An 18,216-nucleotide genomic window follows, 5' to 3' on the forward strand; every position below is an offset into this window, starting at 1 on the left:
AAAGATGGCTGGCATAGAAGAAGAGAGTTTCACCTTCAAGGGAAACTCTGGTGACATGTGACTGCCTGTGTGCTGTGCTGTGAGCCCACCCTTTTTGGTCTGCCTGCTGCCCCCACCCTGCCATGAGGCTGGTGAGGCTGGGCAAGCTCCCACAGCCTTGTTGCCTGAGATCCCCTCCATCTTGGTGGCCCCACTGGCTGCATCTTCCCTGGAGAGACAGGGCACAGCAGTTGGTCCCCATGTGGTTGGGATTCAGCCTGGCTTTATGACCAACTGGAGGCTGTTCTGTGGGCACAGATCCAAGGGGTCCTGACACCAGTCAGATTAAACAAGGCAGCTGGACCAAGCACACGGGAGGACCTGTGTCCTGCTTCCTGTTCTTCTAAAAGAAAATAGGGAAAGAAAGCTTTACATGTGCTTCTTTTTTAAAGGTATTTAAAAAATATTCATATTATTTGACCGTGCTGGGTCTCGGTTATGGCATGTGGACTCCTGGGTCACAGCATGTGGGCTCTAGTTCTCTAATCAGGAAGTCAAACTAGCCCCCCTGCATTGGGAGTGCAGAGTCTTAGCTATTGGACCACCAGGGAAGTCCCTACACGTGCTTCTGAGAAGGAAATTCTCTGGTGTATTTTTGTTCTCCTGTTTGATTCACTCATCACAGCTTGCTCTGCTGATAAGAGGGCCATGGGATCTGATACATCATGGCCTCTCTAGCCTGGCCTCTCTTCCCATCTCCTTCCACCTGGGGAAGCCACCCCTGGTCAGGCTAGAGAATTGAAAGGCAGTGATGGTTCAGAAACCTTGGAGGGCTCAGGGTGACATGTCATCCAGATGTGCTGGAGAGGTTTGGGAATCAGCTGCAGCTGGGCTTCAATCAATCCACCACCTCCCAGCTTGTGACAAGCAGCCTGTTTCTCCACTTGCGAAGTGAATGATACTAGGAGCTTGACTTTGCAATCTGTCCACTCAATTTACTTTTGTTTCCTCCTTGATGGCCAGCAACCTTCCTTGTTATCTCACATAGATGATTGCATCAGCTCCCCTGCCTGGTCACACCGTATTCAGAGCACTTGTTGGTATCAGAGATTAAAGCAGACTCCCTGTTTGTAATACAAAAAAAAAAAAAAAAAAAAAAAAAAATCCAGTCTTTAATCAGGGTGTTTTCTGAACCTTGAAAGCCTTTTCTGTTTTCTGGCCTAACTGACTGTGTGACCACTGTCCCTTTGCACATACTGTTCTCTGGGTCTGGGATGTGTTCACCTCTTTTCATCTGATTAACTCCTCCTTAACTTTCAAATCTCAGTAACTTCCTTTGCATTCTCAGTCTAGGCCACATCCCCAGCTAAGTGCTTTTATAACTTTGTAAATCTCTCCTTCTTGGTATTGACCCCTGTCATTTTACTTTATAGTGTAACTACTTGACTGTTGTCTGTTTGCATCCCTGACTGTAAGTTTCATGAGATTAGTGCCCCTATTCATGTCACCTCCTTTATCCCCAGAATTTAGCATAGGGCCCAGCATATAGTAAGCTCTCAGAATAATGCTGTTGAATGAAAAAAAAATAGAATTGAATGAAAATATTGTGTGTGAGCACTTAGCTCTCTTCTTGGCATGTAGTAAACATCAAAAAATGGGGCTTCCATGTTGGCTCAGACAGTGAAGAATCTGCCTGCAATGTAGGAGGCCTGGGTTCAATCCCTGAGTCAGGAAGATCCCCTAGAGAAAGGGACAGCTACCCACTCCAATATTCTTGCCTGGAGAATTTCATGGACAGAGGAGCGTGGTGGGCTACCGTCTATGGGGTTGCAAACACTGTTCTTGGCATGCAACAAGCCTTAATAAATATGAACTCTTAATGATAGTATTACTATTCTGACTGTGGGACTGGTGGGGAAAAATTCATCCAAATCATAAATGTTCTTCTGTTGTATATGTAGGGCTGAGTTCCTTTGCTGTTCACCTGAAACAACCAAAACATTGTTAATCGACTATACCCCAATACAAAATACAAAGTTTAGTTTGGGAAAAAGAAAAAAAAAACTTTTATTAAAAAAAAATGATCTGACTTTGGTTGCCCCAAGTTTGCAAGTTTTGGGGTAAAGTGATCTAGTGTGGAGGGAAATATACACATACACACATACACACTGAGCTGCACAGACACATGCATGTCTCCCACAGGGACAACTGTGTGTGATTTCAGTTTCCTGGCAGCACCTTCTACAACTAGAATGTGGCAGCAGGGAGAAGGCCGACTGTCCCAGGAGTCCTGGAGGAACCCATCCAGGCACCGGTGGGCCTGAGGGTCTTCACCACCCACTGGTCCCAGGCCCACACTCTCCTTCTCATCTCTGCTCCATGCAGAGTAGGGCTGCAGATGTTGGGAGAGATCACTCTAGAGAAGCTTGGAGAACAGGGGATGCCTCTAACAAAGACTCCCCCAAAGTTCAAAAGTCCATATCTGCCCGAGCATCTTGACAAGATCCCTCTTTCTTCCAGCTTCTCTAGTGGCTCAGATGGTAAAGAATCCGCTTGTAATGTAGGAGACCTGAGTTCGATCCCTGAGTCGGGAAGATCCCCTGGCAAAGGGAATGGCAACCCACTCCAGTATTCTTGCCTGAAGAATCCCATGGACAGAGGAGCCTGGTGGGCTATAGTCTGTGGGGTCTTAAGCATGGGACAAAACAGCGACCAAGCACGCACACACACCCTTTTCTCCAGAACTTTTGACCTTGCCCTCACCGCAAAGCATTTCCACAGAAGACCAGTGTCCACAGGAGTTTTAGAGACTTTATTATGTATAAACAATTTAAACACTTTGCCATAAATTATCTTTGCCTGTCCCTAGTCTTTGCTTAGCAGCAAATTAAAATTAATATAAAAACTCGATGAACAAGTCATACATGTATATTACAAAAAAGTTCCTGTACCAAAGTTCTTATTAGACATTTTTTTATGGTTTTTTTTTAAACTTTTTTTTCTTGTTTTTTGTGGGTTTTTAAAATTTTTTATTTTCTCTCCTCGTGGTGACTGTCATGTGATTGTCTCAGTTTCTGGACCAAACAAACACACTAATAATTGTAAATCTCAAACAGTGATTGTGCCTCGAGGCTTAGGTATGTACAGGGTGATCTGAAGTGGTGCCCGTTTAGCAAAAGAGTGTCACGATGCCCACACCTCTACTGCAACTGATACCCACGAACTACGGAATCTAAACAGACTACACCCTGTAACTGCGTATTACTGTCCACAATGGAATCTTCAAAGACAAAAGAGTATGAAATTGATCTGTAGTGATTATAGCCACCCTTGGAATTAAATTTTACACTCTGCGCTCAAATAAATTAGCTCAGGCCAGACTAAATCAGGACCTGAGAGTTAAGTGCTGAACGGTATTATTTCGCTTCGATTTTTGATATTAATTTCCTTTTTTTTTCTTGTGTTTTTCTATTTTTTTTCTTTAAAAAGTTATTTCCAGTGCTCACTCTTTCACTTTTACCCCCCCTCCCCAGTCGCTACACACAAATCACCCCCAAAGTCGTGGTTTAAATGCACCTGTATTTGTTTAAACGAAAACGTCTGTAGTTATCTATCCAACGAGCAGTCTGAATCGTGGTCCTTAGCTGGTCCTGGGATGCTGGCCCTCACGGATATCTGTGTGTCGCTCACGTGTGAATGAGTGAGGTAATAGAACATGAGGCCTTCTCGTCTTCACGTCTCTGTTTTGCGGTCGGTGTGTTTTTGTTTTGTGTGTGTGTGTGTGTGTGTGTGTATGTTGTTTGTTTCCTGTGTGCATATGTATGTTCTTTTGTTTCTTTTGAACATTTTGCGTCTCTTTCCGTCTCTTGGCTGTGTAGACCCTGAACAAGTGGGTCATTATTTTAGGGGAACTTGGAACATGGTTGTGTGTTCGTCTATTTGTCTGTTTTGTGTTTTGTTTGTTTGTTTGTTTTTTTCCTCAGGAATTTTGCCGCCGGGCTTTAGTCTACTCCAGGAGGTGGGACTTCTCGTGTGGACAGTAGCATTTGAACTCAAAAAATGTGAGCTTTCTTGCCACTTGGTCTCCTAAAGCAGCCCGGCCTTTAGTGCCCCAGTTAGGTCTTCATCTCCTTAGGAGAGGAGATAACAGTGACTCCCGCTGAGCCATCCAGGCGAGGAATGGCAGCAGACGATTTTGTTACCTCTTTCCCATCTCGTTCTGTCTTAAAAACTGGATGTTGCTGCTACTGTCCGCCAGCTCAGGGTACTGCTCGACAGGCAGCACGTAATAGCCTTCGTAGCCCTGCACGCGGCCCGTGCTCAGCAGCTGCTGCTTCTCGCCCTCCGTCCACAGGCGGCTGCCCTCGCGGCCGTCCCTGGCTTTCTGCTGCTCCTTGGCCCAGGCCGTGCCCAGCGCCCTCTGCCTGGCCTGGTCCAGGACGCGGGCCTTCTCTTCGTCCAGGGTGTCGGGGGTGAGGCCGTAGCGGATGCTGAGCAGCAGCGTGGAGTACTGGAACTCGATGTTGGTGAACCTTCGAGTCCTGCCATTGACCAGCAGCGTGGGCTGCGACACGGTCACATTCACCCCGCTCTCCAGCACCTTGCGGCCGATGGTGGTGCCCAGGGTGACCAGGTCGGCGTCGGCTGAGCCGATCTTCACGAAGTAATGGGTGTCCTTGCCCTCGATGCTGTAGTGCATCTTGTCCAGGTAGTAGGCGTTGTTCAGCACAGACGCCACTTTGCGGCTGTCCTCGCTGGCGATGCTGGACACGCCGGTGGTCACCCGCCCCTCCTTGATGGCGAACATGATGCCTTTGCCGATGATGGGCGTGGTGGTGGCGAACCAGTGGCCTGCTTTCTCGCGGATGCTGGCGTGGAGCTTCTTAGAAATGACCTGCCCTTCAAGAGCCAGGAAGGCCTGGTTGTGCCTCTCGGTTGTCTGCTGGACACCTGTAATGAGCTGTGGGCAGAAGAGACACAGAGAGCTGAGAGGGTGGGCTGGGCTCACCCTGTGCAGTTAGGGGCTGGGTCAGAAAGAAGAAGGCTGGGACACCCCTCCAAGAATACATTTTGCATCTGTCATGATCAGAACTAAGAGAGCCCTACCTTTTGGAACTAGGACAGGCTGGCTTGTTTCCAGCGCTCTGATGGTATGGCCTCCCTACCTTGTAATGATAAATGGGGGTGCAGAGGCATAACACCTGACTGGCATTTATACCCAGGCCTACCTACTTACCGTGTCCCTCCATCATTGCAGAAGAGAGAGTCATTTGGCCTGCTGATGGTTTAGCAGCTGCGTTATACATATATAGGGGCTTTCCTGGTGGCTCAGTTGGTAAAGAATCTGTCTGCAGTGCAGGAGACCTGGGTTCGATCCCTAGGTTGAGAAGGTCCCCTGGAGGAGGGAATGGCTACCCACTCCAGAAGGGGATGTTTATTAACTTCCTTGAGTTGGCACTGTGCTACTCCAAGTACGGCTAGGAGCCGAGGCATCACCAGGACCCTCCTTATTAGCAAAGACTAGAATCTTGGGCCTCCCTCCTGACCCAACGAGTCAGAAGCTGCATCTTAACAAGACCCTCTACCTGGTCTGCGTGCATATGAATGTTTGAGAAGCACCAGGCTAAAGAGATTCCAGCTTTGTGGGCCAGAGGGAATATCCCTGGGCTTTTTGAGCCATTTGCTTTGGATCCTAGCCCTGCTTCTGCAGGGGGACGAAATCCCCATTATCTCCTTGGCCTTGAGTTTTCTACTCACAAATTACAACTCATCTCAATTGGTGGTTGGGGGACAGACTGGGATAATGGAGGAGGCTGTGCTGGGGAGGTAACTGCACTTAGATGAATGAGCGAAATGATGGCTATTCATCCAGTGAGTGGTCCCCACGGGGCAGAACTGTGAGAATGCTGTTCTCAATTACCCGGCAGTTCCTCCTGGTCTCTCTCTAGTGACACAGTCTGGACAATTATTCAGAGCAGCTGAGACCTTTCAGAGGTTGATCGTGCCAAGCACGGGTTCTGCAGCAGGAGAGATCCAAATGCAGATGCCCACCCCTCCTATCCAATAGTGGCCGCGGTCTCAGCTGCACCCAAATTGAAACTGACCACCTCTCGGTCATCACTGAGAAACCCAAGCACAGATTATGTTCTGAAAACTCAATCTGTATACGTTTGGGCCATAAAACGCTGAGATTTTATGTGAGGCATAAAAATGTTCTTTAATGGGACAGAAACTGCAAACCACCGTTTTATTATGTCCCATAAAAGCCAAAAGGGTTATGATCTTACAGGCAGTGCAGATGGTAGGTTGCTGCTAGATTTCTCAGTGCTGTTGTTAATCAAGGAGTGACTCAAGGGTATACACTGAACAGATAATGACACCACAATTAAGGTAATAATTGAGGTTGGGAAGAAATATGTGCTGCGCCAGACAAGTGACAGCCCTGATGTCTGCTGTCTCGTGAAGCCACCCGGTTTCATGCCCCTTTTATACCCAGCTCCAATGTTTTCTGCTGCCACTGACACGTCCTTGGCCCCGACATGGTTCTGTTTGCCAGAGGGAATGGTGACGGTCTTTCGGATTCTTGGCAGGGACCTCCGCTTACCTGTCCGCTCTCACTTGCTTGACTCTCTGACAATTCATAGGGCGGAGGCACGAAATACATTTTGGCTCTTGGGAAGCCAGGAATTATGTTGCTGAGCTGAAATCCAAACATCACAAGCCAGCTTTTCACATCTATGGTGGAAACAGAAATAAAGACTTCTGAAATCATGATGGGTAGAAAGCCAGAGGGGATCTAGGAGAGAGAATGAAATAAAGTGGGATGTTGAGTATGGAGTCCAGCAGGAGAGGGAGGTAACGGCCTGTGAGGGTCTCCTGGTCTGGACCTAGAGCTGCTTTACCTGGGCTCTAGGAAACAGATGTCCTTCCAGACTTGGGCAGTTGACCCCAACCTCCCACTCCATGTGGTGATTTAGGACAGTGCTGGAGTAAGCTAGATCTCCCTTGGGATGCTCTTGTTGTGTGACCTTTGGCAAGTTCCTGGCCCTCTCTCAGCTTCAGGTTCATCAGATATAAACTACTAATGTCATTGGGCTGTCGTGAAGGTTGAGGGAGAAAATTCACGTGGAGGGTTTAGCATGGTGCCTGGCATGTGGCTTGTTCAGTCACAATGAATTCCTTCATTTGGCAAGTACTTCAGTATTGATGGGCCAGTCAATGTGCTTAGAAGCTAGAGATACAATGATCGGAAACATGTAGATGTGATGATTAACACTGTGCAGGACCTCCAGGCAGGGGCTGCTGCACCGAGCCTCGCTCATTATGAAAGTGGGGGTGGTCCCTGAGTGTATGCAATGCAGACAGTCACCTGGCTCCTGAGACCCTTTTCTCAGGTGTCTGCTCTTCAAATAGATGTCAAGAGAGTGCTCTTGTGTGCTCAGAATACAATTGCCCTTTCCTGCTAAGGCCTAGGGTTGGGTCGGCTCCATTGTCATGCTCCATCTCTATTCCTGAATTCCCTCCTTGTGATTTCGTTATACAAGCAGTCAAGCCTTCCAGTATCCTGGCCTCTTAGTTTTTTGGTGATCCTCCACTTACTAACTCTCCTGCTCATCCTTTGAAGCTTGTGATCATGAGTAATTCTACCTCAATTTCATAGACATCACCCTCTGAACACCGCCTGGACTCTCTCTAGTTTACTCTTTTTTGTAACCTCACCCCTCCATACTCCCAGAACGTCTCCCTTCCCTAGGACCTTCAACCCAACCTAAACTACTTTTCCCATCCCCCAGCTTCTTTGTCTGTCCTCTCTTCTTACCTAGCATGCATTCCACGGTCAGTCATTAGAATCATCCCCTTGTGTATATTCTCAGATCCGTTGCCACTTTCTCACTTCATCACGCTTGCTTGGTGAAATCATGGCAGGCTCCTGTTTGTCCCTGTTGCAGCTGAATGCGGCAGCAGAAACGAACGAAGCCACACTGACTGGTGTTAAATTCCTGACCATGAACCCCAGCTGTGCCTTCCTGATGCCTGGTAATCTGACCATATCCCCTTTTTCCATTCAGTCCTTCTCCCATTCTCCCGGGTGATTGGCTACTTCTCATCTCTCCTAAAACACCCCACACCTTCCTCACTCTAGCAGCTGACCTTTAATTCCTATCTGAGAAAACTGATGCGGTCAGGGGGAATTTCCATCAAACGCTCATCATATTTACCAGCTTACCAGCATTAGTACTCATATTCTCACTTTCCTTCTGTTACTCCACATGAGCTGCTGGAAAAAACCCTCCGCTGGTATAACAGGTCACCCCATCAACATACAAACATGGCACTAAATACGCACCTTTAAAATTCCTCTCTTGTCCGTCCTTCTCCCTTTAGCCACCATACGTGTCTCACCCCCTTTATAAGAACTTCTCAAACTCAAAATAGTTCTCTAGACATAGGAACTCCCATTTCTCCCCTTTGAATCAGGCTTTGCTCCCAAAGATGCATTAAAACAACACTTGTCAAGGCCATACATGACCTCCATGTTGCTGAGTCCAGTGCTGACTGTGGGCCTCATCTTACTTTGACCTATGAGAAGTCTCTGACAAGTTGAACGCTCCTGCATCTCTCTCTGTTTTAGCCTTGTGGACAACACACTGTCTTGTCCCTCTCCCACCTTTGTGGCCACCTCTTGTCCCTCTTTGGTTCCTCCTCACCTCTGTGCTCTGAATGCTGGGATGTCCTAGATGCAGTCTGTGAACTTCTTCTCCACTCTATCTGTTCTTCCCAGACATGGTGATCTGACCCAGTCTCAGGGCCCTCAATACCATTTTTTTTTCCTTCCAAGTTTGAGATAATATTGACATACAGAACTGTATAATTTTATACAGCATGATTTAACTTACATCATGAAATGATTGGTACATTTAGTGAATACCTATTGTCTCTTAGAGATATAAAATAAGAGAAAAACATTTTTTTCTCTTATGATGGAAACTCCAGGATGGAAAACATACATCAGTTTTAGGTATATTTATCATGTCATACATTCTATCCCTAGCCCAATCTATATTCTAAGGCAGATCACCCTAAATATACTCAGAGTCAGCAAAAATGCACCTTATCATTTTCACATGGTACCTTAATGGAGAGGAGAATGCCTAATAGAAACACTTGTCCATTATTTGATTTGATGATACACAAAAGGATTCATATAAGGACATGTTTGTTTTTAAATAATTTATTTATTTTTGGCTGCACTGGGCCTTCTGCTTGGGCTTTTCTCTAGTTGTGGCGAGTGGGAGCTACTCTCTAGTTGCAGTGCTTGGGCTTCTCACTGAAGTGGCTTCTCTTGTTGCAGAGCACAGGCTTTAGGGCACACAGCTCCCAGGCTCTGCAGCACAGGCTCAGTAGTTGTGGCGCATGGGCTTTAGTTGCTTCACAGCATGTGGGATCTTCCTGGATCAGGGTTTGAACCCATGTCCCCTGCACTGGCAGGCAGATTCTTTACCACTGAGCCACCAGGGAAGCCCCAGGACATGTTTTATTTGCACCTCAGTACCACTTGCGTGCTGATGCCAACTCCAAAATTTATGTCTCCATCTAGGACTTCTCCCTCATGCCCGGCTTCTGTCCAAACCTCAGCTCCTTGTCTTCCTCTCCACATCTGTCACAGTAGCCTTCTTCATCCCTGACTATGGTAACGCCATCCTTTCAGCTACCATCCTGGACCTCTTTCTTTTTCTCACCCTCGATGTCTAATCCATCCATAAATCCTCTACTTTTTTTTTTTAATTGAGGTAAATCTCATGTAACATAAAACTCATCATTTTAAAGTGCACAATTCAGTGGCTTCCAGTTACACTCACAATGTTGTACAATCATCGTTTCTGGAATTCATGAATTCCAAAACATGTTCATCATCCCCTCAAAAACTGCAGCACTGTTAGTAGTCCTTCTGCATTCTTCTTTCCCCTCAGTCCCTGACAACCACCACTGCTTTCTAGTCTCCATGGATTTGCCTTTTCTGGATATTTCATATAAATGAAATCAAAGAATATGTGGCCTTTCATGTCTGGCTTCTTTCGATTAGCATGTCATTTTCAAGGTTCATCCGTGTTATAGCATGTATCAGTATATTATTATTATTTATGGATGAATATTCTGTTTGGATATATCCCATGTTGTTTATTCATTCATCAGTTAATGGATATTTGGGTAGTTTACACTTTTTTTTTTTTTACCTATTATGGATAATGCTGTTATGAATATCCATGTAATTTATATATTTTTTTCATTTACTGTCAAGGTTTTTATTATTATTAGGATAACATTTAAACAAATGAAGTATAGTGATTTACAATGGTGCATTAGTTTCAGGTATAGCAAAGTGATTCAGTTATGTACATACATATATATTCTTTTTTTTACTTTAGTTTTTATTTTATATTGGAATATAGTTGATTTACAGTGTTGTTTCAGGTGTACAGCTAACTGATTCAGCTATCCATATGCACATATTCATTCTTTTTCAGATTATTTTCCTATATAGGTTATTACAGCATATTGAGTAGAGTTCCCTGTGCTGTACAGTAGGTCCCTGTTGATTACCTATTTTATATATTAAAGTGAAGTTGCTCAGTCGTGTCCAACTCTTGGCGACCCCATGGACTGTAGCCCACCAGGCTCCTCTGTCCATGGAATTTTCCAGGCAAGAATACTGGAGTGGGTTGCCATTTCCTTCTCCAGGGGACCTTCCTGACCCAGGGTCTCCCCCATTGCAGGCAGATAATTTACCATCTGAGCCACCAGGGAAGCCCATTTTATATATAGTAGTTGTTATTTAGTTGCTAAGTTGTGTCTGACTTTGCAACCCCATGAACTGCAGCACTCCATGCTTCCCTGTCCTTCACCATCTCTTGCAGTTTGCTCAAACTCAGGTCCATTGAGTTGATGATGCCATCTAACCATCTCATCCTCTTGTCCCCTTCTCCTCCTGCCTTCAATCTTTCCCAGCATCAGGGTCTTTTCCAGTGAGTTGGCTCTTAACATCATGTGGCCAAAGTATTGGAGCTTCAGCTTTAGCGTCAGTCCTTCCAATGAATATTTAGGGTCAATGCCCTTCAGGACTGACTTCCTTGATTTCCTTGCTGTCCAAGGGACTCTCAAGAGTCTTTTCTAGTACCACAGTTTGAAAGCATTAAATTCTTCAGCACTCAGCCTTCTTTATGGTCCAACTCTCACATCTGTACATGACTACTGGGAAAACCATAGCTTTGACTAGATGGACCTTTGCCATTTGTCAGCAAAGTGATGTCTCTGCTTTTTAATACACTGTCTAGGTTTGTCATAGCTTTTCTTTCAAGGAGAAAATGTCTTTTAATTTTATGGCTACATCTGCACTGATTTTGGAGCCCAAGAAAATTAAAATGAAATCTGTCACTGTTTCCACATTTCCCCCCATCTATTTGCCATGAAGTGATGGGACCAGATGCCATAATCTTCATTTTTTGAATGTTTAGTTTTAAGCCAGCTTTTTCACTTTCCTCTTTCACCTTCATCAGGAGGCTCTTTGGTTCCTCTTCACTTTCTGCCACTAAAATGGTATCACCTGCATATCTAAGGTTGTTGATATTTCTCCTGGCAATCTTGATTCCAGCTTCATCAAGCCCAGCATTTTGCATGATGTCCTCTGCATATAAGTTAAATAAGCGGGGTGACAATATACTCCTTTGCCAACTTTGAGCCAGTCCATCGTTCCATGTCTAGTTCTAAATGTTGCTTCTTGTCCTGCAAACAGGTTTCTCAGGAGACAGGTAAGTTGATCTGGTACTCCCAATTGTCTAAGAATTTTCCAGTTGTGATACACACAGTCAAAGGTTTTAGCATAGTCAATGATGCAGAAGTAGATGTTTTTCTGGAATTCCTTAGCTTTTTCTACAATCCAACAAATGTTGGCAATTTGTTCTCTGGTTCCTCTGCCTTTTCTAAACCAGCTTGTACATCTGGAAGTTCTCAGTTCATGTACTGCTGAAGCCTAACTTGAATAATTTTGAGCATAATTTTGTTAGCATGTGAAATGAGTGCAATTGTATGGTAGTTTGAACATTCTTTGGCATTGCCTTTCTTTGGGATTGGAATGAAAACTGACCTTTTCCAGCCCTGTGGCCACTGCAGAGTTTTCCCAATTTGCTGGCATATTGAGTGCAGCACTTTCACAGCATCATCTTTTAGGATTTGAAGTAGCTCAGCTGGAATTCCATCACCTCCACTAGCTTTGTTCATAGTAATGCTTCCTAAGGCCCACTTGACTTCACACTCCAGGATGTCTGGTTCTAGGTGAGTGACCACACCATCATGATTATCCAGGTCATTAAGACCTTTTTTTGTACAGTTCTTCTGTGAATTCTTGCCACTTATAAATCTCTTCTGCTTCTATTAGGTCCTTGCTGCTTCTGTCCTTTATTGTGCCCAACTTTGCATGTTCCTTTGGTATCTTTAATTTTCTTGAAGAGATCTGTAGTCTTTCCCATTCTATTGTTTTCCTCTACTTCTTTGCATCATTCACTTAAGAAGGCTTTCTTATTTTTCCTTGCTATTCTCTGAAACTCTGCATTCAGTTGGTTATATCTTTCCCTTTCTCCTTAGACTTTCACTTCTCTTCTTTTCTCAGCTATTTGTAAGGCCTCCTCGGACAACCACTTTGCCTTGTTGCATTTCTTTTTCTTGGGGATGGTTTTGGTTACCACCTGTAGAGAGTTACGAACCTCCATCCATAGTTCTTCAGGCACTCTGTCTACCAGATCTAGTCCCTTGAATCTATTTGTCACTTCCACTGTATAATTGTTAGGGATTTGATTTAGGTCATACCTGAAAGTCCTAGTGGTTTTCCCTACTTTCTTCAATTTAAGTCTGAATTTTGCAACAAGGAGCTGATGACCTGAGCCATAGTCATCAACTGGTCTCGTTTTTGCTGACTGTATAGAGCTTTTTCACCTTCAGCTGCAAAAAATATAATCAATCTGATTTTGGTATTGACCATCTGGTGATGTCCATGTGTAGAGTCATCTCTTGTGTTGTTGGAAGAAGGTGTTTGCTATCACCAGTGTGTTCTCTTGGCAAATCTGTTAGCCTTTGCCCTGCTTCATTCTGTACTCCAAGGCCAAACTTGCCTGTTACTCCCGGTATCTCCTGACTTGCTGCTTTTGCATTCCAGTCCCCTGTGATGAAAAGGACATCATTTTTTGGTGTTAATTCTAGGAGGTCTTGTAGGTCTTCATTGAACTGTTCAAGTTCAGCTTCTTTGACATTAGTGATTGGGGCATGGACTTGGATTTTTGCGGTGTTGAATGGTTTGCCTTGGAAATAAACCCAAGTACTGCATTTCAGACTCTTGTTGACTATGAGGGCTACTCCATTTCTTCTACAGGATTCTTGCCCACAGTAGTAGATATAATGGTCATCTGAATTAAGTTTGCCCATTTTCGTCCACTTTAATTCACTGATTCCTAAAATGTTGATGTTCACTCTTGCCGTCTCCTGTTTGACCACATCCGATTTACCCTGACTCATGGACCTAACATTCCAGGTTCCTATGCAATACTGTTCTTTACAGCATTGGATTTTACTTTCACCACCAGTTGTTGTTGTTCAGTTGAGACCCCATGGACTGCAGTATGCCAGGCTTACTCAAACTCATGTCCTTGAGTTGGTGTTGCCGTCCAACCATCTCGTCCTCTGTCCACAACTGGGTGTTGTTTCTGCTGTGGCCCAGCCTCTTCATTCTTCTGGAGCTATTTCTCTGTTCTTCCCCAGTAACATATTGGACACCTACCGACCTGGGGAGGGGCTTATCTTTCAGTGCCATATCTTTTTGCCTTTTCATACTCTGAATGGGGCTCTCAAGGCAAGAATACTGAAGTGGTTTTCCATTCCCTTCTCCAGTGGATCACATTTTGTCAGGCCATAAGTAGCAGGGACATGCCCTCTAGCCTCTCCACATAGCTGGCAGACATGTCTGGTGCTCTGGCTGTCCCACTGCTGGCCCTCGTTCAGTGTGTAAACCTTCATGGGCCACTGGGTGTTGGTCAATGTGAAGCCTGGGGCTGAGGCAAAGGCCCTGCTGCAAGAGGGTCTGAGAGAGGCTGGAGCTGATGTTGGAGGACGCCCAGGAACAGAGGGCTCCTCCTGTTTTCCATTGCCTCTGGCTGCCCTGGGGCTAATCCACCAAGCTTCTAATTTATCCCTCCCTACCATGTTTTCCCCCAGCAACCACAAGTCTGCTTTCAAAGTCTTAGTCTATTTCTGTGTTGCAAATGAGTTCATTTGTATCATTCTTTTTTAGATTCTACATATAAGTGATATCAAATGATATTTGTCTTTCTGTGTCTAATTTTACTCAGTATAACAATCTCTAGGGTCCATCCACATTGCTGCAAATGGCATTATTTTGTTCTTTTTATGGCTGAGTAATATTCCATTGTATATATGTTCCATATCTTTATCCGTTCCTCTGTTGATGGACATTTAGGTTGTGTCCATGTCCTGGCTATTGTAAATAGTGCTGCAGTGAACACTAGGGTGCATGTATCTTTTCTAATTATGGTTTTCTCCAGATATTGTGCCCAGGGATTGCTGGATCACACGGTAGCTCTGTTTTTCTTTAAGAATTTCCATACTGTTCTCTGTAGTGGTGGTACCAATTTACATTCCCACCAACAGTGCAGGAGGGTTCCCTTTTCTGCACACTTTCTTCAGCACTTATTGTTTGTAGACTTTTGATGATGACTATTCTGACTGGTGTGAGGTGATACCTCATTGTAGTTTTGATTTGCATTTCTCTGATAATTACTGATGTTGAGCATCTTTTCATGTGCTTTATGGTCACGTGTATGCCTTCTTTGGAGAAATGTCTGTTTAGATCTTCTGCCCATTTTTTGATTGGGTTGTTTGTTTTTGGCATGATCTGTTTGTACATTTTGGAGATTAAACACTGTTGGTTGTTTCACTTGCAAATAACTTCTCCCATTCTGTATGTTGTCTTTTCATTTTGTGTACAGTTTCCTTTGCCATGGAAAAGCTTTTAAGTTTAATTTGGACCCATTTGTTTGTTTGTGTAGTGACTATCTCTTATAATAGTTTTTAAGGTCTATTTTGTCTGATATGAATATTGCTACTCCAGCTTTCTTTTGATTTCCAGTTGCATAGAATATTCTTTACCATTCTCTCCCTTTCAGTCTGTATGTGTTCATGTCCCTAGATCTGAAGTGGGTCTCTACTAGACAGCGTATATATGGGTCTTGTTTTTCCATTCAGCCAGTCTATGTCTTTTTGTTGGAGCATTTAATCAATTTATGTTTAAAGTAATTATTGATATGTATGTTCCTATTGGAGAAGGAAATGACAACCTACTCCAGGATTCTCCTGGAGAATCCCATGCGCAGAGGAAGCTGGTAGGCTACAGTTGATGGAGTAGCATGCAAGCACCCACATGTCTTTATTGCTGTTTGGTTAATTGCTTTGGGTTTGTTTTTATAGCTCTTTTTTCCCCCTTCCTCTTTTCTTGCGGTTTGATGACTATCTTTAATGATGTGTTGGATTGCTTGTGTGTTTGTATCTGTTGTAGATTTTTGGTTTGAGGTTCCCATGAGGTTTTGATATAGCATCTATGTGTATGAGATTGTTTTAACTTGCTGATCTGTTAATTTTCTATGCATTTCTAATATCCTACATTTGTACTCTTCTCTCTTCTCACAGTTGCTGGTTTTGATAACATATTTGTGTGTGATTTCCTACTCTTATGTTTGCCTTTACCATGAGCTTTTTGATTTGTAATTTCCTTGTTTCTAGTTGTGGCCTTTTCTTTTCTGCTTAGAGAAGCTCCTTTAGCATTTGTTGCAAAGCTAGCTTGGTGGTGCTGAATTCTCTTAGCTATTGCTTGTCTGTAAAGCTTTTGATTTCTCCACTGAATCATAATGAGAGCCTTTCTGGGTAGAGTACTCTTGCTTGTAGGTTCTTCCCTTTCACCACTTTTTTTTTTTTTTCCTTTCACTACTTTAAATGTATCATGCCACTCTCTTCTGGTCTGCAGAGTTTCTGGGGAAAATCAGCTGACAGCCTTATGGGGATTCCCTTAAATATTATTTGTTGCTTGTCATAATTTTTGGTTGTCTTTTATTTTTGTCACCTTGATTAATATGTGTCTCAGCATGTTCTTCCTTGAGTTTGTCTTATATGGGACAACTCTGAACTTCATGGACTTGAATGAGTATGTCCTTTCTTATGACAGGAGAGTTTGGTGCCTAATCTCTTCAAATATTTTCTCAGGCCCTTCTCTCTCTCTCATCTCCTTCTAGGACTCCTATAATGGGAATATTGATGTATTTAATGTCCCAGAGGTCTCTGAGACTGTTCTCATTTCTTTTTATTTTTCTTTTTTTCTATTCCACAGCACTGATTTCTACCACTCTCTTCCAGCTGACTTATTCATTCTTCTGTCTCACTTATTCTTCTATTGATTTATTCTGGACTATTTTTATTTCAGTTATTGTATTGTTAATCTCTTTTCTTTAAATATTTTAGGTCTTTTAAAAATGTTTCTTGTATCTTCTCAGTCTGTGCCTCCATTCATTTTCCAGGATCTTGGATCATCTTTACTATCATTATTCTGAATTCTTTTTCAGGTAGATTGCCTACCACCAGTTCACTTAATTGTACTTCTGGCTTTTTATCTTGTTCCTTCATCTGAAACATTTCTTTGCCATCTCATTCTGTGTTTCTGTGTTTGTGGTCTCCTTTCTGCAGACTGTAGGGTTGTAGATCTTCTTGCTTCTTCTGTCTGTCTCCTAGTAGATGAGGCTGGTCTAAGAGGCTTGTGCAGGCTTCCTAGTGGGAGGGACTAGTTCCTGCCCACTGTTGAGTGGAGCTAGGTCTTGCCCCTCTGGTATGCAGAGCCATTTCAAGAGACATATTTTCAGGTGGCTTGTGATCTCAGTACAACTTTAGGCAGCCTGCCTGCTGATGAGGTTGTGTTCTCTCTCTGCTGATTGTTTGGCCTGGGGTGTCTGGGGACTACAGTCTGCAGGCTGTTGGGTGGGGCCAGGTATTGGTGCCAAAATCATGACCTCTGGGAGAGCTCACACCAATCACTGTTCCCTGGCACTTCTACCACCAGTGTCCTTGCCCCTACAAGTGAGCCACAGCCAATCGCCACATCCCCAGGAGACCCTCCCTACACTAGCCTTGCCAAGACCCACAGGTAGGTCTGGCCCAGACTCCTATGTGGTCACTGCTTTTGCTGAGTGCCAGTACATGTGAAATCTTGTGTGCATCCTCCAAAAGTAGAGTCTCTGTTTCCTTCATTCCTCTGGAGCTCCTACACGAAAGCTCTGCTGGCCTTCAATGCCAAATGCTCTGGAACTCCTCCTCCTGTTCGCAGACTCAGCCTGGAGAGCCCAACATGGGGCTCAGAACTCACTCCTATGGGAGAACCTATGTGATATGATTATTTTCCAGTTTATGGGTTACCCATCCAGTGGGTACAGGATTTGATTATGTCATGAAAGTGCCCCTCCTACCATCTGGTTGTGACTTCTTTGGATGTTAAAATATCTTATTTGGTAGGTTCCAGTCTTTTTTGTCAATGGCTGTTCAGCAGTTAGTTGTGATTTTGTGAGAAGAGGTCCTACTCCAGTCCTACTCTGCATCCTGTCCAGAATTGAGGGCTCTACATATGTTCTTTTCCAGATACTTTTCCATTAAAGGTTATTACAAGAATTGAACATACTTCCCTGTGCTATACAGGTCCTTGTTGTTTATTTTATATAAAGTATTGTGTCTGTGTTAATCTCAAACATCAAATATATTTCCCCCTCCCCCTTTCCCCTTTAGTAATCACCATAACTTTGTTTTCTGTGTCTGTGAGTTTCTCTGTATTTTTAAAAATAACTTAATTTGTACTATTTTTTAGATTCTACACGTAAATTATATCATATATTTGTCTTTCTGACTTTTTCACTTAGTATGATAATCTCTAGGTTTATTCATATTGTTGCAAATGGCATTATTTTATTTTTTTATGGTCAAGTAATATTCCATTGTATATATGTACCACGTCTTTTTTATCCATTCATTTGTTGATGGGCATTTGGATTGTTTCCATGTCTTGGCTATTATGAAAAGTGCTGCTATGAACATAGAGGGGACATGTATCTTTTTGAATTATAATTTTATCTTTTCTGGTTATAT

At 43.8% G+C, this 18,216-nt stretch overlaps 1 protein-coding gene and 1 long non-coding RNA gene across 17 annotated transcripts in view; one reads left to right on the plus strand and one right to left on the minus strand.

The window, feature by feature from the left end:
* The window catches only part of LOC102411198, a 72,420-nt gene that overhangs the window by 13,991 nt on the left and 40,213 nt on the right, over positions 1-18,216 (plus strand). Inside the window, exon 4 of one of the 14 annotated variants that reach the window (XR_006553213.2) lies at positions 2,500-2,551. The exons of 12 other annotated variants lie outside the window; for them this stretch is intronic. This is a non-coding gene — a long non-coding RNA (uncharacterized LOC102411198). One more of the 14 variants, XR_006553212.2, reaches the window with a different exon arrangement.
* TENM2 (teneurin transmembrane protein 2) overlaps positions 2,776-18,216 on the minus strand; it is a 1,791,425-nt gene continuing 1,775,984 nt past the window's right edge. For all 3 annotated transcript variants that reach the window (XM_044947351.2, XM_044947353.2, XM_044947352.2), the window contains 2 exons: positions 6,584-6,714; positions 2,776-4,939 (listed from right to left, as the gene is read on the minus strand). In XM_044947351.2, the coding sequence (XP_044803286.1) occupies positions 4,178-4,939; positions 6,584-6,714 (893 nt within the window). In that variant the 3' untranslated portion in view covers positions 2,776-4,177. The remainder of the gene's footprint in view (positions 4,940-6,583; positions 6,715-18,216) is intronic.

This window comes from Bubalus bubalis, chromosome 9 (assembly GCF_019923935.1).
Source record: "Bubalus bubalis isolate 160015118507 breed Murrah chromosome 9, NDDB_SH_1, whole genome shotgun sequence".
In the NCBI taxonomy this organism is placed as follows: domain Eukaryota; kingdom Metazoa; phylum Chordata; class Mammalia; order Artiodactyla; family Bovidae; genus Bubalus; species Bubalus bubalis.